The sequence below is a fragment of the Haliotis asinina genome, chromosome 14 (assembly GCF_037392515.1).
Source record: "Haliotis asinina isolate JCU_RB_2024 chromosome 14, JCU_Hal_asi_v2, whole genome shotgun sequence".
Classification (NCBI taxonomy): domain Eukaryota; kingdom Metazoa; phylum Mollusca; class Gastropoda; order Lepetellida; family Haliotidae; genus Haliotis; species Haliotis asinina.
In genome coordinates, this window is record NC_090293.1 from 27034887 (window position 1) to 27060813 (window position 25927).

A 25927-nucleotide genomic window follows, 5' to 3' on the forward strand; every position below is an offset into this window, starting at 1 on the left:
TATGTTGATTCAAATATCGCGAAATATATTAAAGAGTGAACTAAGCTCATATTGTTATTTTTCCCCAGAATATTTTATTGCTCCTTCAACACACAGGGGCTTGTAACGCTGAAAACTGCCGTCAATGGCAGTTTTCAGCGTTACAAGCCCCTGTGCTTCAACAGATGTTCCGTCAGCCTTCGTGGCATATCTGTTCTCGCCTCTCCCCGAAGGCGACTCACAGCTCGCTCAAACGCATACAAAATGGCGTCAGTCTACAACTTCCTTGTTGGGGCACGATGGGGTAGGTATTCGTTGTAAACAACTTGCTATAATCTAAATGTCACTTATGTATTGTAGCCTTATCGATACGGATCATTGATATGCAAACAGCATGTAATGTTAATGAAACTATCTTTAAGTGAAGGAAGACATTTATGTAACGATAAAAGCAGATGGTCCACATAAATCATTGCTCTACTAATAACGATCAGCCAATGTTGTTGATTGTGTCTGTATGTCCATGTGCCCCTTATGCAAGTGATAATGTTTATCAAATGTTTTCTTATGTATTATACCAATTTAATACTTAGTGAAAATGTTGTTCGAGGACATTAACAGTTTAACATGTTTCAACGGGGTCAACACAACAGGTTGTTCACGTGATAATTGTTGATGTGAGAAGTCGGAAGCAATGGTGAATGTGTATATGCAGTTTATAGGAGTCGTGAAAATAAACCCTCTCACTCTTGTGATCCACCAATTCGCTTGATTCTCAGGCTTTGGGGTAGACTCACGCTTTGCATCTGAATTTATATAGTTTTGATTGTAACAAGTAAGGCCATTTAAATTGAAAAGGAGCCCCAAGGAAACCAGAGATTCAGCTCTAGACTTGCTTCATTTAGGGCATCAGCATTGCAGGTCAGGAGGACTAGGTAGTGGCGAATTTTTGTTGGAATGACATTTCACTGTCCAATAATTGTTTGGTTATTTAATGCAGCGCTCAGCAATATTACAACTATATGGTGGCTGTCTGTAAATAATTGAGTCTGGACCAGACAATCCAGTGATCAACAGCATGAGCATCGATGTCTGCGACAGAGATACAATGACATGTGTCAATCAAGGCAGCGAACCTAAGCACCTGATCCCATTAGTAGCCTCTTACGACAAGCATCAGATTCTGTAGTCCAATTCTAACCCAGATCTTCACAGGTTTTGGACAAATGAGAGATTATGGGTTACAGACTATTAAGAAATTATGTGTTACGCCAAACTAAATATTTTCCCATTGACTTACACTAGTGTTTCTTAGACTCAGTATAGCAGTATAACTAATACTGAGTGTAAGTTTACAAAGACACCTCTATTTATAATATTATTTGAGCTTGACCACGCAATTCATTCAGCCTGGATCCAGGTTAGAATTGGTCATCAGCAACCCATGCTTGTCATAAGGGGTGACAAATGGGGCCAGATGGGTCAAGCTTGCTGACTCAGTATACATACTGGCCAACAAAGAAACTCATACATGGTAGTACAGGGCAATTGGTTGGTGCTCAACTTATTCTTGTTAGTATGTCATCTTGTCCCAATTGTGCGGATCTGTGCTCATGCTTTTCATCACTGGATCAAAGGTACCACCCTGGTCAATCATCCATACATTTCGTACTATGATTGATATGAATCCCAGTGATATTCTTAACACTGATATTGTATGCGCAAACCCAGATCAGTCTGAATATGTTATCATGGTTCATTAGTCATTATTTCGGACAACACTGAACCAGGAACAAGGAACCAGAAACATATGCGCTGTTTGCCCTGGACATAAAAATTTAGGAGTCATCATGACTCCCTGGTGTCATGGGAGGGTGTCATAGACATGTTTTTGGGAGTCAAGTTCAGCTTGGAACTTTCAAGACATCAACTGTGATTGTTCAGAGGTTCAAAGAAGTTCAAATAACTAGAGGATTGTTTGTGTACTTGGGTATAGTGGCACAAATCACTTGCCCTGATAATTTTTCCACTATACCGGTCGATTTTCTTCATCAGTTGTTATATACACACCACAAATTAACATCAGAAAGTCATCTGGACACGTGTACAGTGTGACGTATATATTTACTTGCTCAACTAGAAAAAAACACTGGACTGGGACGTGTTATTTCCACCCTTGTTGTTTAATATTGACGATAGCAATAGTATTGCAAGGAAAGTGAATCAATGAAAATTAGGTTACTTAGTCAGTGCACTTTTCCAGAACATTGACCCTTCTTAACTTGACTACAAATTTTCCTTAAATATTTATCAAATGTATTTTAAGTTTTCAATTCTAGATATCCTGGTTATACAAACCTTAAACTGTTGTTTTAAACAACAGCACATTACAGTATGTACTCAAAGTGAACAACGGGGCCTGTAGCTTCTAAATTCACTGCATATTTGAGAATACACAGGTTTTCAGCGTCATGGCAAACACTGTATATGCCCAGAAGTTTGTTGAGTGGAGCCTTTGAGTCGTCATCATAGAAAGAAATTCCTCGGATCCGTTGGTTGTATCATGGGTGCTGAAGGTCTAAATGTAGACTAATGCTTAGTCGCAGTGAAAAGGGAGGTTCAGAACCTGAAAGAGGACAATTAGCCTTGCTTCATTTAGAACTTTAGCATTGCAGGAAGGGCTAGGAAGAATTGAAAATAATGGGGTTCAGGGACTTTGAGACAGTCTAAGTGGATTTCTTGGATCAGGACATGCTTCATGGTGACCAAGATGTCGGCATGTCTCAGGTTTCAGCATAGAAATGAATTTCCTTTGATCCTTTGGTCATCTTGGGGTTATTGCGGGTCTAAATGAATTTCTTTGATGTGTTTGTGAGTTTAGTTGAGTTGAATGTTAAGTCACATTTTAACAGGATGTTATTATGCCTCTTGCGCTTAAAGATCACGTATACTCTAGGGGTGCAAATGCATAAATCACTCATTGGCATCGTTATAAATGAAACCCTGTCATTAAATCAACCTTTTTGGCAACAGTGCACAATTCTCCACCGTGAACAAAATTTCAACCAATCAGAAATCAAAGTGGCGTGACTTCATGAAGTAATATGAGGTATAGATATAAGGGCCTATGCAGAATTCATCTACATTTCAGGGTGTAAACTGTTTTGTTTACAGTTTTGTACAAACTGAAATCATGATAGCTATTGTAAAAAATGAAAGCTATTTGTTCTCACAATCTACTATCATTGAGTTTTGTCTCCTGCTTTGCCTAGATTCCGAGTTGCAGCCCTTGGTTTCACAGACGATTCTGTCAAAATCACTTGGTGTCGCTAGGTTGTAATCCGTGTTAGGTGGTGTAAACCTACACATTATTTGTCACTATTCACTTGGTGCTCAGTTAATGAATATATAACAGGCATAATTAGTGGTAATGCCACTTAGATTACCTGACAAAGATCCGCATTTGTCATGCTTTGTGTCTGGATTAATCAAAGGATTAACCGATAACACGCTGATTGATTAATTACTTTTTTGTGGATTTAAATGCAGATTTGTCAAAAGGTGGTGTTTATGTATGTACATTTACTGATCTATACTGAATGCATTCTGTCGTCTCTGTGCCTGTGTAAAAACAACGGTCTTCTTTCAAAAGATTAACCGCCAGTGCATTGATTGTTTGTTCATTATTGGTTAACTAAATTACTTTTTTAAAAGAATGACGGACATTATGCAGTTAGTTGCCAGGTGTGCTATTTTGGGTGACCAGTGAGACTGTACAACAATGTGAAAACCTGAAACGATATATCACTTTTTCGTATATTAGACTGTTAAAAGACGTATCACTTGGGAAATCTGCAGATGAATTATATATCACTTGTTTTTGCGGATATTGATGGATACATTCCTCTAACAAGGTAGTAGGCTAATATTGCTCCAATAATTTTAATTTGTTTTAATTTTGATATTTGCATTTTGGTTTTTCTTAAGTTGTTGTAGCATTGTTTTCGTTGTGAAGTGTAATGATGCAGACAACATACACTAGGGCATGTATGCGAATTATGATTCACACTGGCAAAGTATGAAATGTCTAAATAGTATATTCCTGTTATACATGCACTATAAGTATCAAAAGATCGCTTCTTTTTGTTAAGTTTAAAAATGCATACAAGTATGATTATAAAGTAATTAGGATTATAAGACCAAATATAAAGATGTACTTTGACAAGTGTCTATCTACATACTTGTGAGTAAACGTTCATGAACCAAGTGAATTTAGCAAGTGAAGAAATTTATCATGCTCTATTTTCACTCTGATCCCACCTCGCTTCCGTGGAAGAAGTCATTTTGTTACAAGTTGTGTCATGGAAAATCCATTTGGTCATGATTCAAATACATATTTAACTACTTCTAGGAAGTAGTTTTGATTTTCTAACTTGATGAAAACAAACCATTATCTCAATAATTCTAACAGACTTCACGACTTTCAAAAATAGGAGTTTGCATGACATTGCTTGTAACATAACAATATAACTCTTGGAAGCGAGGCAGAGGTCAATATAATATCACTTAAATAACATTGTCACTTTCACCACAACCTCGCCGCTGAGGAAGAAATCGTTATGGTCATGCAAAATCCTATTGGTCAGCAATATGTAGTAAGTAGTCTTGATTATATAACTCGATGAAAACAAATCTCAATAGTGCTTTTTATCCTGGAAGCAAGGTAGGGGGCAAACCATCCAATTTAGTATATACCAGAAGCTTCCACAATGCTCGCTTCGCACACACAAACAACCCATTTAGCACAAACTACGAGGTCCGGTGTAAATCTGTGCATAGTGACACCATCACCCAACCCCAAGGAGCAATTGACGTCAACACCACAATTCGGCATGTCTTTGTTGATGTCGAGAAATCAGCAAAATGACAAGCTTCCTACACATTTTGTATACAACTAACTGAAAATCGTTCCTTCTATGGGGTCTCTGGCAACAGAGTTACGTAATCTGTCTGTGGTTTTGTTGGCAGGTGAGAGTGAAGCAGACAGCTTTTTGGCAACTTTTAATTGCTCGGTTTGAATTAACCACAAATTTTTTAAGAATGAGTTAGGTGTTCCGCTTAAGACTAACCACAAATCTTGAGAGATTCATAAAACCTTGATGTATCTGACTTAACACTTTAGGACTTTGAATGCCCTGGTCATACTGTGTTTACAACATGAATGCCTAAATGTTGGTATTTCCCAAGCAAGAGTGAGTGTTGCAAACATAGTATGATATGGGCACAAATATGATTTTTTTCTGAAGATGTCAAATTGAGGAAAATAAATCCTAACCTACTTTCAAACATAAACTTGCCACCACCTTTGGTGCATGAAGGACACAACTTCATTCAAGAAGTGTGACGTCACAGTGTTGTTCATGATGTCCCATCAACATAACAAGTGATATTTTGCACAAGGGCATTGTATGAAAAATATGAACCCAGTATTTTCTCCCTTGTAGGTAGTAAATGTGTATATGACATTTACTCAAACCCTGCAGTTGTTTTAAATGTGTATTTTGGAGGCATCTATTGAAAATAGGTTACTAGAAAGTAATCATTTAAAAAACTGGCCTACACGCTTACAGAAAAATGCCACCACCCTCTACATCCCCCCCCCCCCACTTAATAAATAAATAAAGCAATCGTATCGCTATGACAGTTGTATGTCTATGTTAAAGTATGGAGGTTAGGACTGTCGTAGTGTGCTACGATTGCTTTGAAGAACAAGTCCCAGGTACTTTGAGACTAGGTGATTTTTAAGTTTGAATGTTTTTTTTACCAATTTCAGGTTTATTGAAGATGGTGTGAACTACACAGTCTCCCATGTCTAGTGATCAGGAGTTGACAGGTTAATGCTGTCCATCATTTGTTACATGTCCTTCATTTCACCTAGAAGACTTGAAGGTCAAAACTTATCAACGGTCAAGGTTGTTTGAAGATCAAGGTTACGCTGAGAAGTCAACCTTGAACTTGAAGGCAACAATGGTGGAAGAAATACCCTTCCGATGTTTGCCATATTCTGCTTGGCAGGAACTGACTGTAAAATTAGAGCCTACTGTAATGCTTGGCAAAGACTGGCGAAATTTAGCAGAGCAGCTGGGATACAATGCAGAAGACGTTGCGGTAAGTTGCTCTGCATTTTGCGTAATTTTCAGTTTTCAGTTGGTATACAAGATACAATATGGCTTTGTTCAATGAATGGAATTTTAGGTATATCCTCTTTAGACATGAGACACAACTTAGATACTCTTGTCTAACCTTGATTCATGGATATAAGGGAAGTGTTGCGGAAATCATATTTAATATGCCGGATTTAATTTTGTATACTCACTCATCATTTTATTTACTGATTCAGCAAAGTGAAAATGCCTAATATTCCACTCATGAATGATGTTTGTTTACTGAAGCCATTTGCAATCTTCAGCCTTTTGTGTGCACATAAAAAGTGACATCACCTTGTTTTGTGGATTATGTAGTTGGTTACTTTATATCACTATGTACAACAGCCCACTGCAGTCAGTATTGACACCTAGGAAAGCAGACAACAAGAAGTGGGGAGGCTGGTGCTGATGGTATCTGTTTTTGTTTGACATTTTGTAAAAATAAAATTTGGTATTGGTGGCATTAGTGATCTTGGGCTGTTTATCTGAGTGCTGGACAAATAGTTTTAGTGTATTTGCGTGTTATGCAGAGATTCGGAAGATGGCATTGTATGTACATCAAAATCATTTTGTGACCTTTATACAAGACTTAATCTACGAACTTCATGATAATTACCACGATCCACAAATCAAGGTTAGCCACAAATTTCGGTGATTACACAATGCCATTTAGAAAGTGGTTACCCATCTGATTATTGTAATTGGCACGGCATTATGTAATCATAGCTTTCGGCTGTAGGAGTCATGCCAGTTTACGCTTATCAGAGGGGTACACAAAGTACGCAGTCTAAACTATCTTCCATTTTTGTGGAAGTTGCGGTGGCTGAGCGGGCTAGGTGCCTGACTCTTAGGGTGCGGGTTCGAATCCTGGATGGGCCTCAACCAAAATAGTACTAGAATTTGTACTTTACTAAGAAAGTGTAATCCCAAATATGACATATGTTGCATGAATTTAGGTTATGGTTCTGTGCATGTATAGAACATTATTGGTATGTACCAACACTGGAACTGAAGAGTATGCATTGAGATCACAAAAGACTGTTCATTCAGGTAAACTGAAGTGTCCCTCTGGGTATTAACTATACCAATGTTTTGTGTTTATATAATCAGAATATTTAAAGACTTGACACTCATAATAAGCTTTCATGGCTGTATTGAACATATTTGTTTCTTGATGTGTATGACAGATGACAAATAGTGATGATGATCCCAACAGCCACTGGTGCTGTAGTGATTGATTGAATCGGTCAATCGACAGACCTTGCTTTTGTTGGGAACAATGTGCAAAACATAGTTTCCAAATTTGCTAGCCAGTTACACTAGCAATGCCTGAAAGTTACTAGCCCACAACATAATTCACTGTCCTAAAATTTGAATGTAGCCACACGTTTCATCATTAAGCTGCTAATATGATGAACATTTTGTGAGACCATAATCTTGCTTGTTTTAAAAGTGTAGAAGTCCACGAGAACGATATATTTACAAAATGACCAAATGAAAATTCACTGAGCAGTTGGGCCAGTAACTGCAGAGATTTATTGGCCTGATTAGATTATTACTAGCCACGGGCTAAGGGCCAAGTGGTTTTTTTGTACACTGGTTGGGAGACTAATCAGTATTCACAAAAAATGAAACATCAAACTAAACTTTAGAACGTGTGTTTAGAATCGTTATATTTCTTACATCAAGACATAGACAACTGTTGCAGATTCCTTACTTATCAAAACATACACAGCATTATCTCATGCATGTCTCAACAGGAAGTATCCTGACCATCTTGATTGTAGATTTTGTCAGCGCCTTTGTCAATTTCACAATGTTCCTGTTTCCTTTTAAGAAATAAATGGACCAAACTTGATGTCAGAAAATGTGGAGCATATGTATATATATGTTCCGATTGTGAACCCAAATATACAAACTCTCATGGGTATGTTCATGTGCCGTGAAAAAAGTTCCTCGGAATTTTTCGTAAATAAAATACTTGAACACAGTAAGACTGTTAGAAATTTAAATAAGAGTAGCGACAATGCTTGTCCAATCACAGTGTATTGGTGAATGTCCAAAGTTGAGTTATCTAATTTGCATATTTACCTCATTAGTTTATGACCGACATGTTTGCTTGTCATAAGTTTATGTCAAAGATAAGTGCATTATTTAGATGCTAAACTTTTTAACTAATAGAAGTGCTGTAATTTTTTTGTCAGTGGTTCTGTCAAAGTACTAGTCTCCTTTGTAGTTGAATCCTACAATGAAATGATTGATCATGCTCACTTAATATTTGCTTAAGGCTAAAATGTCTATTTACAATATTTAATGCCTCTGAGCCCCAACATAAAAGGCGACTATGCTTGTCGTAAGAGGCGACTAATGGGATCGGGTGGTAAGGCTTGCTGACTTGGTTGGCATATGTCATCGGTTCCCAATTGCGCAGATCGATGCTCATGTTGTTGATCACTGGATTGTCTGGTCCAGACTCGATTATTTACTGACAGCTGCCATATAGCTGTAATATTGCTGAGTGCAGTGTAAAACTAAACTCACTCACTCACTCTGAACCCCAATCCACAAAGCCTTCATTGGGCTGTGACATTCGTAAGCCTACGATGATGACGTATAAAGTTACGACAGGTCGTAACATTACGAACGCTTTGTGGATCGGCACCCTGATCTATTTACGATATTAAAATGCCTCTGACATTATATTTTTCACAATCAATTAACAATTGACTTGACACTTGCACTATCATTTTGTTGATGGCCAGTTTCCTGATATAAGTGAAACTGGACTGCTGTTATCATCTGTGTGGGTGGACATGTTGATAGTGCTATGGTCTGTATGAGGATTGAGGAATGCTGTGTGTGGAGTTGATTGAGTTGACAAACTCCTCACAAGCTAAAACTGTAACACTTAACTTGAAAACACCATGGTGAAATATCCATCACCCACAACCCAAAATGATCGTACCATTGTAGCCTAGGAACGTGGCTAATTCTTGTGATGGTGGATGCTCTCCTGAGCTGATTGACAGAAACTAAGACATGGAGCTGGTACATACGAAACATCTTTGTGAAAATTGAGTTAATTACTGAACATCTAACTAAAATATTAAATTAAAAGTTAATTAAGTTATTAAGTGCAAGTTTCAGAAACAACTGAATTACAAATCTTCTGTTAAAATGTCCTCACACAGTGGTACTTTTTGACTTCTGATGCATATATAGTTAAGTCTTATTAATCCGACCTCTTTTTATCTGACAATCAGCTTTATTTGTTGGTAACAAATTTGAATGAACGTAATTAATCGTCTCATTAATCCCACAATACCATGTTCTGACTCTGACAACCCCATTAACAACTGACTGTCACTTAGTAATTACTCCCGTAGCAGCGTGTGTGGTCAGTTACCTGTGAATACACTGCCATGTGTCACTCAAGATGTTATGATGAGGATTATAAACACAAATTTTACCATATGATGAACAGTGTATTACAGCTGTAAAACAGGAAGTCAAGTCTATAGATTTGCTCAGGGAGTGGCCTTTTTGTCGTTTAATTGTTTCGACCTATGTTTAAATTCAAGCATTGATGACGGTTTTGCAGATGTTTCATGAAAACAGGAATTGGTTAATACTCCTTACAGGTCACATGCAACCAAAAAATCAACACAATTATCACTTATTCATGACATATAATATACATTTCTGCTTGTAGAAAAACAAATAAACAAAAATATACGTACAACTGCGATTCAAAAGTACAATATTTTGTATTTGGGCTTACTTCCCTTGAAACGAAGTCCTCGGGAGACCGAACCCAGTCATAGCGGGTAGATGTGCACTCAAGCATAACCATGGCTTCCGATTGGCTGGTTCATTTGCTGATAAGTTGAGGGCTCATTGTGTGTACAGAAAGATGATCTGTTTGATGGGCATTTTAGAAGTATGGCGAGTCACAAGAAAGTAAGATTCTCTATGGTTTGATTTTTCTGTGGCATGTGACCTTTAAAAAAACAACATAATTAATTAAGAAAGTGATCGAGAAACACGTGTACAAGTGGCGACCATTATTTATTCATTAACCTGTGCTGTGCCGTCTCCTTCCTTCCTTGCACACCTGGCTGTCCCTTTCTTTGCACTCATCCCTCATTTGATAAGGAGAGATAACTCTTGCCCAGGTTTACCTCAGGATAAATGCTTGTTTGGCCAAAATATCATGAAGAAGGATTAGAAGCAAGATAAATGGGAATAACTGAACAGAGATGCCAACCTCTACGATTTTATTGTAGTCGCTACGAATTTTAACTTCAAACTACACCAATACAATTCCACTAGGAATCCTATGAAATCTGAATGAAATGCATTAAAATTTGGATGTATAGACAAAAACATATATTTTCAATGATGAAATAAATTTTGGACTTCAAGTACCTTCCATTGTTCAAAATTAATGACATGTTTGAACTGGAATGACTGCAAGTAACAAACGTAATTTTAGCGAAGCTGATTTCAATACCTTTGCAATTTGACTCATTGAGTTCCGGCGGAAATAATTTAACTGCTTGACCATAATATCATCCATTTATTCTCAGAATCCATTATGATTTTGTTTATTTAGTTGACTGCTATTTGTATGGTCAAACTACTAATTTTGAATATTAAAACTACTATTTGCAACAGTTTAGGGTTGGCATCTCTGACTGAGTAACATGAATACATGCTTCTACTGTCACATCCTGTGACATATGGTAAATCACAGTATCCAGCCTCTTTCAAAGGATTACCCAGGGTCCAAATACAGACAGGCCGTATCACATCCTAAGAGATATCTTAGGAATTTTTGTCATTCACTGTTTAAATAGAAATGCACTGTCATGCCCTGGGCGTAACTGTCTGGCTTGGTGGCTGTACATGATCATGTACCTGAAGATGTTGACTATTATACTATAGTAATACATTTGTATCCTGTTCAGGACACTCTACTCCAATCTTTGGCCTTGAACAATGTTACTGATCTCTTTGTTTGTTTGTGTGTTGCAATATTCCAGCCGAATCACAGTAATCTGTAAAGAGTTGGGTCTGTACCAGCTTATCCATTGATCTAACTTAACAAGATGGAAACAGGATGTGCTAACAGGCAAAAAGACCTACTATGTAGTGCATCATGCCTTGACATAATCAGTTCTTTTTGGGGGGCAGTGAGGTAAAAGTGGTGGTTAAATTGTGCACTCATCATGCCAAAGGCCCAGTTTTGATTTCCCATACTGGTACAATGTGCAAAGTACATTTCTGGTGTTACCTGCTGGAATATTGTTAAAAGCGATGTGAATCAAAACTCACTCACTCGCTCACTCATTCAGCTCTTGGGGACAGATGTTAATACATATAATTGATGAATGATACTACAGGTTGTCCAGCTTGACCTGAGCTACTCTACATATGCATGACCTGGGAGGTCAAAGGGCACGAACGGCTGGTCGAGTTAACTTCATCAAACAAGGGAGCTTGTTGCATCAAAGCCTGAATAGGAAACATAAAACGGATTGGTACCCTTTTGCCTACAGTGCAATTTTGCCAACACAAGACTTAAATTGCCACCTGATTACCCTGTATACATAAATGGACAAGTCCAATAACTGTTAACTGTAAAGACAAACTAGGAATACTAGATTTAAAATAGAAAACAAAATATGCGTTTATGGACCAGAGTTTATTGCATGATGAATTTTATAAACATTGCATACAGCAAATGGGGATATTCCAGGATTCCTTGACCTTCTTGATGTTGTTGACAAATTCATATATGTTAGGATGTGGTTTTCCTACACGTAATTTTAACTTGTTATGGAAGCAACATATGTCATATTTGGGATTTCACTTTCTTAGTAAAGTACAAATTCTAGTACTATTTTCGGTTGAGTCCCATCCGGGATTCGAACCCGCACCCTCAGAGTCAGGCACCTAATCGCCAGCACACAAAGTCAGCCGCCTAGCCTGCTCAGCCACCGCGACTTCCACAAAAATGAAAGTCGGACAACTGGTAGTCTAGATTGCGTACTTTGTGTACCCCTCTGATAAGTGTAAATTGGCACGGCTCCCACGGCCGAAAGCTAAGAAAGTGAAATCCCAAATATGACATATGTTGCATTTGACCACTTTCTAAATGGCATCGTGTAATCATAGCTTTCGGCCGTGGGAGCCGTGCCAATTTACACTTATCAGAGGGGTACACAAAGTACGCAATCTAGACTACCAGTTGTCCGACTTTCATTTTTGTGGAAGTCGCGGTGGCTGAGCAGGCTAGGCGGCTGACTTTGTGTGCTGGCGATTAGGTGCCTGACTCTGAGGGTGCGGGTTCGAATCCCGGATGGGACTCAACCGAAAATATTACTAAGAAAGTGAAATCCCAAATATGACATATGTTGCATTTGACCACTTTCTAAATGGCATTGTTATGGAAGCCTTCCAAATGGTTATTTGGTGATTCCAAATTGGTATCTTAAACACAGCGTCATAGTCTAACCAAGTTATTGTCACATACTCATTAAAAGCCTGGATTCTCTCTGTTGCTGGGCCGTTGTCCATAATCTCAATCCAAGCACCTTCGATCAATGGGTAGGAGTGGGTGCACAAACTCGACGAACATGGGCTTGAACTTTCGGATTGTTCTGGTAGTCTCTGGATAAACCCTCCTCTGCTGTTCGCCTCTGGATTGCTTGGGGGTAGTGGAAAAAGCACCCTTGTATATCTGCATCTTCTGTTGCAAGAATGGCAGCACTCTCTTCCTTCATTTTCTGTATTGTGCAGAGTTCATGGTGACAAATGTTGGAATGGCTGCAGCTGCTTGGACATTCAACTCCCCAACTTCATCTTCATATATTTGTTGAACTGGGGTTGTATCTCCTTGAACTCGGTTTCTAAGTCTGCTGAGGACATTAAACTTTTCAGGCTCTTCAACTGGGGGATGCGCATGTCGGGAAACCGACGATACCACAGTACTTACTTGGGCATTGCATCCTGCAAAGACACATTTCCAATGTGTTGCTAATTTATGTTTAACATTGAGACGATAATGATACCCTGCATGAAAAACCTGTTGTCCACCTGGCTGAGATGTAACATATTCCACACGTTGAATATTTGCCATGCTGGTATGTCGGGAACATGCAATATCTGTACTCACAGATCATTAAGCCAAAATGTCAGTGTTTCTTTATAAAATCACCTTTCTACATGTCAGTTGTTTTAAATTAGCAGATTAACACTACTTATTGAGTCACTGTTGTATGGGGGTGTAGGCTACTGCCACTAATTACTTCTCACCAAATTTAAGTGTAGGCGAAATGCAACTGTAGGCGAAATGAGAACCACCCCATTAAACCATCTGCAGCTAATTGTTTAAAGAAGGTTAGCACATTGCTTACGATTTCTAGACACGAGATGTCAAACAACGACCTTGTCTCGGCTGTTTGGATATGTTAACCATCACGCGACAAAGACGCACCCCTTCACAATAACAGACCCAACCAGTTGTGACATGATCATGCAATGCATTTAGTTTTCACTTGATGTGGTCAAGCTGGACAGTGTTCATTACAGACCAAGTTTGCGGCATAACCTAATTTTGTATTTTTTCTTTGTGTGTCTCCATTTTCTATCTAAAGATTTTGGACATTCATAATTTAAGTTTTTAAACATTTATGTGTAAAATTAAATTTCAAACTGAAATTCTGCAATTACTGTCCTCTGCTATTTTAGAAATATTAAGGGCACCTATGTACGACTTGATTTCTCTTGCATGCTCAGATCTTCTAGGTAGAAAACCAAATGTCTGAATACTGACTCTTCATATGCTGACTTAAGAACACATACGTCAACACCATCATTAACGTTTGTATCTTTAGTTTAATAATCTAAATCACCGTTAATGATGAAGTCATATTGATGATTATGGATATGAATGCTGGGTCAATGATAAAGTTTTGATAAAGCTTAGCAAACATCTTTTTATTGAGTTGCTGAAGATGGAAAGCGAATTTTCATTATGTATTAAATTTTCATTAAGTGTTACATTTTCATTAAGATAATTCATGCATAAATGTGAAATATGCTGCTCCATTTTGGAGCATTTGCTCAAAGATAAATTTTGAATATTTATATATAAGTGATTGATCTCAGTTGGTTATGTAAGGTGGTGCAGTTTAAAGTGTTTGTTTGTCACACTGAAAACTCATTCAGTTTGATTTCTGAGAAAGGGTACAGCCTATTTTTGGGTGTCTGCCACCATGATATTGCTGGAATGTGGCTAAAAGTCACATGCAAGCTAAACCTGATTGCCCACATTTCTGGTGCCCTCTGCTGTGTTATTGCAGCAATATTGCTAAAATTGGCATAAAACTGGAATGTGGCTAAAAGTCGCATAAAAGCCTAACTCAATTCCCCACATGGGAACAGTGTGTAGAGGCCATATCTGGTGTCCTCTGCTGTCTTATTTGCTGGAATATTGCTGAAAGCGGCATAAAACTATACTCACTCACTCTGTCATACCAGGTGGTCTGTTGTGTCTTCCGCTTGAAGAGTAGTAAATCAATGAAGTCCAAAACATCACAATTCCCAATGAATTTTATCAATACATTAACATAATTATTTTTAGTTTTATCATGTTCACTTATGACTTACGTTTGGGATCTTCTATTTCCTGGGATGCTCCCAAAAATTGAATGAATTCTTGAACATGTCTGAAACATTTTCCCAGATTGAAATTGGTGTTGTACAAGATAACTGTCGGCATGAATGATGTAACTGTGTTTGAACCATGGTTGACACGTGTCACGTCTGTCAGAAACACTAGACAGACTAGCTAGTCACCAGGTGAACTTTCTAACTGACCCAGTATTACAGTTTACATACAATTACTCAGCAGGTAGAGGTCAGACCTATGTTTTTTCAAGTTTGTAGTCATCCAGATATATGTAATCTTGTAAATAAGTTCATCAAAGACAGATTTTCTAGGATATGTGTCTACACGTTTGAGTATATTTTCTAATCCTCAGACAAAAACTGCCCATGTCTCTGTACCATTGCACATATAATTGATAAGCTGTTAATTAAAACAACTCAAGATACGCCCTGCAGGTATATAGTGATGGTCACACTCGAATGGATCTTATGACCTCTTCCCCAAGGGTAAATTTTCACCTTCTTAGTGGAGAGTTCAGCCCAAGGGGAGATAACACCTCCATCACTGAATGATACAGTTAGCTTGGGGGAGTTATTTAGTTGAAGAGGGCTATAGTTAATCTAATTGCTCTTGTAATTGATTTATGATATTTTCTTATCCTTTGATTTTTTGCTGTTCTTTAAGCTAAGAGTGTTTGCTTTGTATGGAGCGGTGACATACTGGTTTGGATGACTTGTGGGAAGGGCAGTACTTGTCCACTTGGGGATGCAGAAGTCATTTCTGCTTTGAGGTGGTCGGTGGTGTTTGTAGTCTCTCCAACAAACAAAATATGGATGTTTTAGATGAGTTCTTTGACCTTCAGTTCAATGAGGATGAACTTTTCTATGAAGATGTTGATGAAGTAAGTTGTTTGGATGTTGAATTTACTTGAAATTTACCTAGCTGATCAAAGACACACTGAATTTGATGTATTGCTTTGACTTTTGTTTTGATCTGTTTTATGAACAAGGGTATACTTAATTCGTACTTAGGTTTAATAAGGTCACACATTCTGCTTTTGGTTGTGAGATGTCATTCAGCTTTATTCAACTTCATCTTGTCAATTCCAGTGCAGTGAATATACAGAACTGCTACATATATTCTTTTTTTTCACAAAATGGATGATGTATCTTTCATTATTTGAATAGTTTTGCTGTATAAACATTAGTGTCTATTCATATTTTAATCTCAAGCCTTATGTAAACAAGTGCTACAGTAGCCTACTGTTTGAAAATGTATGATTTGGATGGTGTTAGTAGAGAAAATATGATAATCCTCCTCTGCTATAACTTTCTGTTACGCAGGTAAGGGAGGCCAATCCCTTCAAATGAAGGAACATACATGTAATACACGTATGGGGGAGAATTTGTAGATGTCAACTATGATTATGTATAGCCAATATCTTTGTATTGCAATATGTTGTGATATTTGTTGCCATTTTGCAGTGTGTATTGCAATATATTGTGAAAGTGTAGTAAATGGTGTAAGGCAATGAAGTTACTGTTTCCTTCCTTCTGGATTGGAACAATTTCACTGCATGTCCACTATCAGGATTCAGGTGTGATTGTTCGAAAGGTTAATTGAAAATTTCCAAATTTAACACTTCACTCTGAAGTCTGGGACTCGAGATAAAGTATCTGCAGTGAAACCACCATTTTGGTTCGTTTATTCCTCCAATGAGTGCATGTACTAATCTATTTGTATGCCCATATGTGGCCTTATAGGATTATAGGGTTTCACTCCGTGTTCATCTGTCTGTCTGTCCATCTATTCGTCCATCCATCCATACAAAACAGGGAATGTATCATATGTTGTTTTTGTATTTTTCTTTTTCTTCATTTGAACTTAGGTACATTTTGATGAATTTCTCTATGATGATAGTTTATTAGAGACGAAGGGTTGGGGTGGGGTGGGGTGGGGTGGGGTGGCGGGGGGAGGATGGTGCTTGGTTAGTATACTCCTGAAGAACAACTTAATGGAATTCATTTAGAAAACACGTGCTCTAAAGGTGTGCATCACATGTTTGATTTTGTATTTTATGTATTTTTTCAATTCTAATGCCGTTTGAACTCAAATATATTTTGTTGAATTTCTCTCTGAATATAGTGTTAAATGGGAGATATCCACATTAGCCACTTTTCCACAAAAGCTACTTAATAGAATTCATTTAGATAGCACATGTGTTTTATAGGGACTCTGAAGGTGTGCATTTTTAGAGTTTGATTTTGTACTTAATCTATTTTGCCAATTTTTGCTGTTTGTTCTATGTGTATTTCATTGGGACTCTAAAGGTGTGCATCTCATACCTTGTTCATCCAATTTCTTAATTTTGTCGCTGTTACAGATGTTTGCACTTAGCTGAGTTTGATTATAATGCATCTTGTTCGTCCCATACAGCAGGGGGTGTACTTTATCCAATTCTCCTTCAAAACCACTGCACGAAACTCATTTAGCAAACATAGGTCTTTTATAGAGACTCATATTTTGTTTTTCTAATTTATACTTTTTGTATGTTTAGAGACATTAGAACTTCAGGGATTGGGAAAGAGAACTTTAAAAATATTCCATTTTCAGGATTATTAGCCATTTCCTGATTTTTGCATGGGCCACTGCCCTTGTATCAATAGTAAACATTCAAATTTTAATGGGCCATTGTTCATTCTAATGTGCAAAATGGCCCATGGCCCCTGCTTTTCCCAAAGCAATTTTGTGGAATTTCTCTCTGATAGTGAAATAGGGGATTATGTCTGTCCACTTCACCACAAAAACTGAAGATCCAGGTTTGATTCTCTTCATGGGTACAATGTGTGAAGCCCATTTCTGGTGCCCCCTGCTGTGCTATTGCTGAAATATCTGGCTCCTTTCTGTTCATTCATTCTCTGAGTTTGCAAGTATACTTTGTGGTGTGCCAAAGGTTAGCAGATGTTAAATAACAATGAATAGCATAACCTTAAAAAAACTTTCGTGCTACAAAACATTTGAGTGTCTATTACTGCTAGATTGTTTATTGAGGTACAGGGCGGTGGCCATTTGCTCATCAGCTTGTGGTTCAATGGAGTGAAGGAACAGGGGAGTTAAATGTAAATTTACATGTTGAATCATCTGTCCACCATATCGAATATTTGCAGGGTACCACTACACCAGAAGTTTTTTTGTTTATGAAAATTTTAATAATAACGATGACAGATAAGAAAAATAAACTCCAAAAGCTTCATGGTAAGATTAGGCAATATGGTATTTCTTATTAATTTCTGCTCATTCTTTGTCCTTCACTCTGTTGAACCGGAGGCTGGTAGGGGGAATGGAGGCGAAGGATGATCCGATATACCATGAGTGGTGTGAGTAATTGTTTTCAGTGAGAGAGCACAACCCAGTGAAGGAATGGGGGTGTACCCTTGAGGGTGGCAATATTTTATTTTGGCATGAAAAATATTTTTCAAACCAAAGTGAGGGAAGTACATTGCCAGCCATTGCTTCGGTTGCATATAAGAAGACTGGTCATTTTCTCTCTGTTGCGCAACCCTCTTTGCTCTGCAGTTTGCCTGTGACCAGTGTATTGTTATTGTTTCTGATATGATTTAAGTTTGTTGGGAATTTCAAAATGATGATGGGATTTGACAGATATGTTGTAAGTTATGAACAACACATTACTTTGAACTGTTATGGCTGAATTAGAATATGCCATCTGTTGATGATAAGCAGTGATTATGCAGGGGTTAAAAAATCCCATCGCCCGATGCCCAGGACAAGTCAGTTTTCATTTTCGGCAATGAAATAATGGTATCTTACTTGTCTTTTGACTACTAGATAATTTCCACTTGTGGTTTCAGACTGCATATAAACTTGGATTTCACTCCATATCTGCTCATAATGTAGCTATTACATTTCGCAATAATAGTAATTTAGAGCTATCGTTCTTTATCACTCTTCGATAAATAGTCCGGTAAACATTAACATCAAACATTGTGTAATAAAATCAGGGCAAGTGGAAAATTAGTCAGGACAAGTTGCTTTCTTGAAGTCACTTGCCCTCTGGCAAGTCGCTTTTGAAAAATGTTTTGAACCCCTGTTATGACAACTTCATATTAGAGTTACCGGGTACTTCCCTTTGGATGGAGTTGTGGCAGGGAAATATATGGTGAACTTCAACACTGTCAGAAATTCATTTCTGTTACATTGATAAATATCAAATTTAAACTGTGTCAGTGCTATTGCAGTAATTTGAGATATTATTGCGTTGCAATCACAATAACAATACAGTCCCAGTAGTCCCAGAGGCTCAAATACTATCCTGACATCACTCGTCATCCTCATCAGAGGTAACGTACAGGTATAGTGACACGTCAGCACGTGTCTAATCCAGCATACTGTCCAAACCAGCATAAAAGTTTTGTCCTCCCATCAACAGCCGTATCATGCTGTTAATATATTGTATAATCAGGCACCTGTCTTTTCTGTATTCCGGTCCCAACACGCAATTTTGAGAGTAATTAAAACTGTATGGGTATGAATAGTCAAATGAAGGACCCATAATCCAACACACTCTTCGGCATGCTAGATACCAGTAAGTAATGAATTCACTGGTGAATATAAACCAGCTATAATATTTGTTTCAGTTCCTGGAGTCTCGCCGTGGAGACAAGCCATGCACGCTGTTGCTGCTGGGAGAGTATGTGAAGAAGGACACAGCCACGATCCAAAAGTTTAAGGCAGCACTGGAGGAGATTTCAAGACCTGATGCCCTGATGGTGCTGAACAATCACATGCAGGGTAGGTGCTGAACAGTCACATGCAGGGTAGATACTTAAGTCACATGCTTGGTTGGTGCTGAACAGTCACATGCAGGGTAGGTGCTGAACAGTCACATGCAGGGTAGGTGGTGAACAGTCACATGCATGGTTGATGCTTAACAGTCATGTGCAGGGTAGATGCTTAGCAGTCATGTGCAGGGTTGGTGCTGAACAGTCACATGCAGGGTAGATGCTTAACAGTCATGTGCAGGGTAGGTGCTGAACAGTCACATGCAGGGTAGGTGCTGAACAGTCACATGCAGGGTAGGTGCTGAACAGTCACATGCAGGGTAGATGCAGAACAGTCACATGCTGGGTAGATGCTTAACTGTCATGTGCAGGGTAGGTGCTGAACAGTCACATGCAGGGTAGGTGCTGAACAGTCACATGCAGGGTAGATGATTAACAGTCATGTGCAGGGTTGGTGCTGAACAGTCACATGCAGGGTAGATGCTTAACAGTCATGTGCAGGGTAGGTGCTGAACAGTCACATGCAGGGTAGATGCAGAACAGTCACATGCAGGGTAGATGCTGTACAGTCACATGCTTGGTTGAAGCTAAACAGTCACATGCAGGGTAGGTGCTGAACAGTCACATGCAGGGTAGATGATTAACAGTCATGTGCAGGGTAGATGCTGAACAGTCATGTGCAGGGTTGGTGCTGAACAGTCACATGCAGGGTAGATGCTTAACAGTCATGTGCAGGGTAGGTGCTTAACAGTCATGTGCAGGGTAGGTGCTGAACAGTCACATGCAGGGTAGATGCAGAACAGTCATGTGCAGGGTAGGTGCTGAACAGTCACATGCTGAGTAGATGCTTAACTGTCATGTGCAGGGTAGGTGCTGAACAGTCACATGCAGGGTAGATGCTTAACAGTCATGTGCAGGGTTGGTGCTGAACAGTCACATGCAGGGTAGATGCTTAACAGTCATGTGCAGGGTTGGTGCTGAACAGTCACATGCAGGGTAGATGCTTAACAGTCATGTGCAGGGTAGGTGCTGAACAGTCACATGCAGGGTAGATGCAGAACAGTCACATGCAGGGTAGATGCTGTACAGTCACATGCTTGGTTGAAGCTAAACAGTCACATGCAGGGTAGGTGCTTAAGTCACATGCTTGGTTGATGCTGAACAGTCACATGCAGGGTAGGTGCTGAACAGTCACATGCAGGGTAGATGATTAACAGTCAGGTGCAGGGTAGGTGCTGAACAGTCACATGCAGGGTAGATGCTTAACAGTCACATGCAAGGTAGGTGCTTAACAGTCATGTGCAGGGTAGGTGCTTAACAGTCATGTGCAGGGTTGGTGCTGAACAGTCACATGCAGGGTAGATGATTAACAGTCATGTGCAGGGTAGGTGCTGAACAGTCACATGCAGGGTAGATCCTGAACAGTCACATGCAAGGTAGGTGCTGAACAGTCACATGCAGGGTAGATGCTGTACAGTCACATGGTTGGTTGAAGCTAAACAGTCACATGCAGGGTAGGTGCTTAAGTCACATGCTTTGTTGATGCTGAACAATCACATGCAGGGTAGATGCTGAACAGTCACATGCAAGGTGGGTGCTGAACAGTCACATGCAGGGTAGATGCTGAACAGTCACATGCTTGGTTGAAGCTAAACAGTCACATGCAGGGTAGGTGCTTAAGTCACATGCTTGGTTGATGCTGAACAGTCACATGCAGGGTAGGTGCTGAACAGTCACATGCAGGGTAGGTGCTTAAGTCACATGCTTGGTTGATGCTGAACAGTCACATGCTTGGTTGATGCTGAACAGTCACATGCAAGGTAGGTGCTTAACAGTCACATGCAGGGGAGGTGCTGAACAGTCACATGCAGGGTAGGTGCTGAACAGTCACATGCAGGGGAGGTGTTGAACAGTCACATGCAGGGCAGAAGCTGGGGTTGAAGGTGGTTGTGGCAGGGTTTCTGGGCATGATGACAGGATGTGTCTTCTGAGGCAGTGGTTTGTGTTGTGCTGATTTGAAGGTGGTTGTGGTAGGTTTACTGAAGGGGAGGTTTGGGAACAGGCATGTAGTGATGATTAATATGAGGTAATTACGACAATTATTGACTTTTTTTCAGAAGTGGCTGCTCAAAGCCATCTCATCCAATTTAGACATATTTTGAGAGCAAGAATAAAAACAGGTTGACACAATCCCATGATGAATCCAATGATTACATCTTCATATTTTGTCTTTCAGAAGCTGAAGAAACATATAAAAATGAAAAGAATTCAATTCGACAGCCTCTTCGCACCCCTGACGAATTCAGCTGGCCATCTAACTGTGCATCTTACGTGTATCCATACCCAACAATGGTGAACTCCATGCCATATTGCCCCACTAGTGCCTGCTACGTCCATCCATCACCACCCTGCAGACACAACTCCATCCTGGAGCCACGACCCCACCTTTGTAATGGCTACCCTAGTCAGAACGGAAGCATATCCTACCCGATGCAACGGGGTGTGCAGGGTCATCCATACTTCAGTGGTGAATATAACCCACCCCAGCACAATGGCTGTCAGGAGAGCATGATGGTCCATGATGATCCTCAAGGACCAGGGGACATGATATCCGTTGATGATATCGACATGGAAGACGACAATCATCGTCCGGAGGATCCTGCTCCTCTGCCGCAGACCATCATGAGGGGCGATAACCAACTTTCATCTTTCACTCATTCACAGTCCATGGGGCAGCCAACTGCTATAGATGTAGCTCGGGAGGAGGAAGTAGAAACTTCCGGGCATAATGACGACTACATTGCATACAAACGCGTGGGAGAAAGACATGGGCGACCAGAGTATTATGGGCAGGATATTGTCCCGAAACTGCCTATGTCCTCCTCCAACAGACCTTACATTATCAAAGATACCGTCGTCAACATGAACAATCATCAGATGATGCATGATGCTGGTGTGCGGAAGGTGTCCTCGCCACCCATTTCCAAGCTGCAGCAGCTGGCTAAAATACCGCTTTGCTACCAGCCAAATCAGGAATACAAGAAGATTGTTGCTGATCAGAAGGTGGAAGATGAACGGATGGGAAGGCCTCGACAGTTCAAAGAAGAGAAGATGGATGCTCCAAGCTGTAGTGGTCAAGATAATCAGTACTTCACAGATATGAAGAAAATGCAATCGCGGACTAAGAATGGTGTAAGAGAAACGCCAAAGACGTTTCCTCGTGTGAAGACTCCCACCTCAGGGACTGTGGTCACTAACCTGCAGATGAACCAGTCTAACACTCTCACCAAGTCCACCTCCATGCCAGTAGATATGAAGCCAGCCGAGTTCAGGAAAGGTAATTACATGCTGAGCCATTAGACTTTAGGTTGGTAGGTTGACTGGTTGTTTTTCGGTTGGTTGGTTGTTTTTCGTTTTGTTGGTTGGTCTGTCCCTTATTCAAGCACATCCCCTATAGATATATATTCCTTATTTAAGTACATCCCTTTCAGATATGCTACCTGTGAAGGTCCAGGGTAGAATACTATTTCGGCAACCCATGCTTGTCACAAAAGGCGACTATGCTTGTTACAAGGGGCAACTAAAGGGAATGGTTGGTCAGACTCTCTGATTTGTTGGACACATGTCATCTGTTCCCATTTGCACAGATCAATGTTCATGCTGTTGATCACTGGATTGTCTGATCCAGACTTGATTATTTACAGACCGCCATCATATACCTGGAATATTGCTAAGTGCGGTGAGAAACTAAACTCACACACTCACTCACCAAATATGTATTGCTTATTCAAAGTACATCCTTTCCCAATATGAATTCTTTATTCAAAGTACATCCTTTCCTGATATTCGATATTCAAAGTGCAGTGTGAGCTACACTGTCATATCATCACTGTGACTCCCTGTTTCCTTCCAGCCTTCCGTCATATCAAGGTTTTTGTCACGTACTCCAACGACAACAAGACGCACCTGTGCCATGTTCTGTCTTTGTGCAACTGCATGGTGAAGAACGGGTTCTCGGTCTGCGTGGACATAAACAGCCGCTACATCTCAACACTTCCAAACCAGCATGACAAGGTCAACTGGTACCACCAGAAGTTTAATGAGGTCAGCAAAACTTAAATTGTTGTTGATTTGTGAAAATGCAGTTGCATTTGTAAACACACTACAGGATTGTTGATGTTCAACAAAAAATACATAGTGCTTATATTTTTCATAAATGATTGTGTCAGTTTTTGAGCAAGTGACTATCTGAAAGTATTTTTTCTTTGAATAATTTGGGCAGTGGGGTAGTCAATTGGTTAAAGCTTTTCACTTTTCACTCCAAAGGCTTGGGTTTGATTCCATGATGGCTACAATGTATGTAGCTTATTTATGTGATGTTGCTAGAATATTTCTAAAAGCTGTATAAAACCCAACTTACTGAGTCACTCAGATTTGGTTGATAGCCTGCCATTGTTCCCAGAGGGTTGGTGATATTATCAAGTCAATCTTGTCTAGAATATTTCCATTGTGAGGATTTCAACAGCAACAGCCACATTAACTCTTCAATTTGGATTCATCTTTATCTTTTTTTCAGTCTGACTTCATCCTCGTGTGTCCGTCTGCTAAATACAAGTCAGAGATTGAGGCACAGGAACAGTGCAAGAATGGGATGATGCCTGAGAGCCAGCTCCACACTCGGTACATCTACTCACTGATGCTTAAAGAGTACAAAGACCATGCCAGGAACACCAGATTCGTCCCAGTGCTGTTCAAGAGCTCTGATGAACAGTATCTTCCATCATGGCTACAGAGGACCCTGAAATACTCCTGGCCAAGTCAGTACAAGGATCTGTTGTGGATGCTTACTCGCCCTGAAGACCGAATTAAACCGAAGCCTAAGTTGTTCTCAGAGTCCATCAGCCAATCAAATTCGCCGACACATGAAGACGAGCACTGAGGTGATTCTGAAGCCTGTGACTAAGTGTTTAAAATAAAAAAAATTGATGACTCTTGTGTTTTGGTGTGAGGTCAAGACGGATATCATCTCACTCTCAGTGGTAGACAAGGGATTGACCCAATAGGCAGCTGTTGGAAGTGTGATTCAAGCTATTCCAACATCGCTTTGAGTGCTATCTCAGATTCTGTGATGGATGTCACCGTATTGGTTAAATACCAAAACCCTGCAGAGATTGTATCAGTTTAAGAGGCAAATATTACAACACTTAGATCCAGACTGGAAACCAGAATGTATAGCATGGCTTCCTTAAAGATCATGATCACTGACTGACCAGTGAGGCTTCAGCTTGAGGCAGAGGAGATTCCTCCAACATTGCCCAACAAAAGCTCCTAAGTTTGAGAGCAAAAGAGCTGTTCAGGTGAACTGTGGATACTCTTCAGTTTTAGAGGAATGTTTCCTCCAGACATTGACATTCACTTAAGACATGGGACATACATATTTCAATGCTAAGCTGTTAGGTTCCCCAGGTTGAGGTCAGCAGACATGTTTGAGCCAAGGGAGACTTTTTGTGGGACGGTCATGATAATGAAAGTGCCCCTCCAAACACAATGTGTTCCTTTTTAAGAAATACGCTTAAGGACTAAGACATCCAAAAGGAAGGTGAAGGGAACCTGATGCCTAACATGTTACACCTACCCTTGACCAAGGCACTTTGTGGTTAGGCATCATGTGCACCCATCATGTTTCCAAATCCTGGTTCTATGTGGCAGAATATCAACAACATGGCTACTTGGGAAAAGCATTGATGGTGTTAACACTGGATTCCTCATTTTTGTGCAAGAAGCACCTTCAGCATAAAATTGTGAGATGATTGTGATGGACGTTACTTCAAGATTTTGTCAACAGATTGCTATGTGTTCATGTTGATTTGGCAATCGGATGATATCTTGTTCTCAAGAACTTTCTCCATGGAGATACAGGCCAGTTTAATTGCTTTCAAACCCTGTGAATTTATACTGGAACAGTTTGTCAACATATCGAGTTGTAAATAAACAGGTGATAATTGTCTGGGAAATGTGTCAGGGAAAATGACCAGCCATACAAGTTGTTATCCTGTATGTGTGCTCGCTTTATTTGTCTCACATTTCCTTTAGAATGACCCTGGCATTTGGTACAGGAATATCAAGGGTAGTCCATTAAAAAGGAAGTTGGTTTAATGCCTTGTGTACATTACTACTTTATATGCAAATTTTGAATCAACATCCAGTAAACATTTATTACCTTTGACTTAGAAAAGACAAACTGTGACATTTCGAATGCTGAAAAA

The 25927-nt window shown here is 39.5% G+C and overlaps 1 protein-coding gene across 2 annotated transcripts; it reads left to right on the forward strand.

The window, feature by feature from the left end:
* Positions 1–219: 219 nt before the first annotated feature.
* LOC137261047 (uncharacterized) lies at positions 220–25927 on the forward strand. Of its 2 annotated transcripts, XM_067798708.1 has the most exons (6): positions 220–283; positions 5813–6147; positions 19518–19671; positions 21898–22998; positions 23575–23765; positions 24238–25927. In XM_067798708.1, exons 2-6 carry the CDS (start codon positions 6007–6009, stop codon positions 24598–24600), a joined length of 1950 nt encoding a protein of 649 aa, XP_067654809.1. In that variant the 5' UTR covers positions 220–283; positions 5813–6006; the 3' UTR covers positions 24601–25927. The 2 variants fall into 2 exon arrangements, with proteins under 2 accessions (XP_067654809.1, XP_067654810.1); XM_067798709.1 differs by lacking the exons at positions 220–283; positions 5813–6147; positions 19518–19671 and adding an exon at positions 21216–21225.

Bases quoted from the DNA above. Each gene is read 5' to 3' on its own strand.
- LOC137261047 (XM_067798708.1), top strand. From the start codon at position 6,007: ATGGTGGAAGAAATACCCTTCCGATGTTTGCCATATTCTGCTTGGCAG. The intron at 19,672-21,897 runs GTAGGTGCTGAA...TTTGTCTTTCAG, and splicing joins GCTGAACAATCACATGCAGG to AAGCTGAAGAAACATATAAA. The intron at 22,999-23,574 runs GTAATTACATGC...GTTTCCTTCCAG, and splicing joins GCCAGCCGAGTTCAGGAAAG to CCTTCCGTCATATCAAGGTT.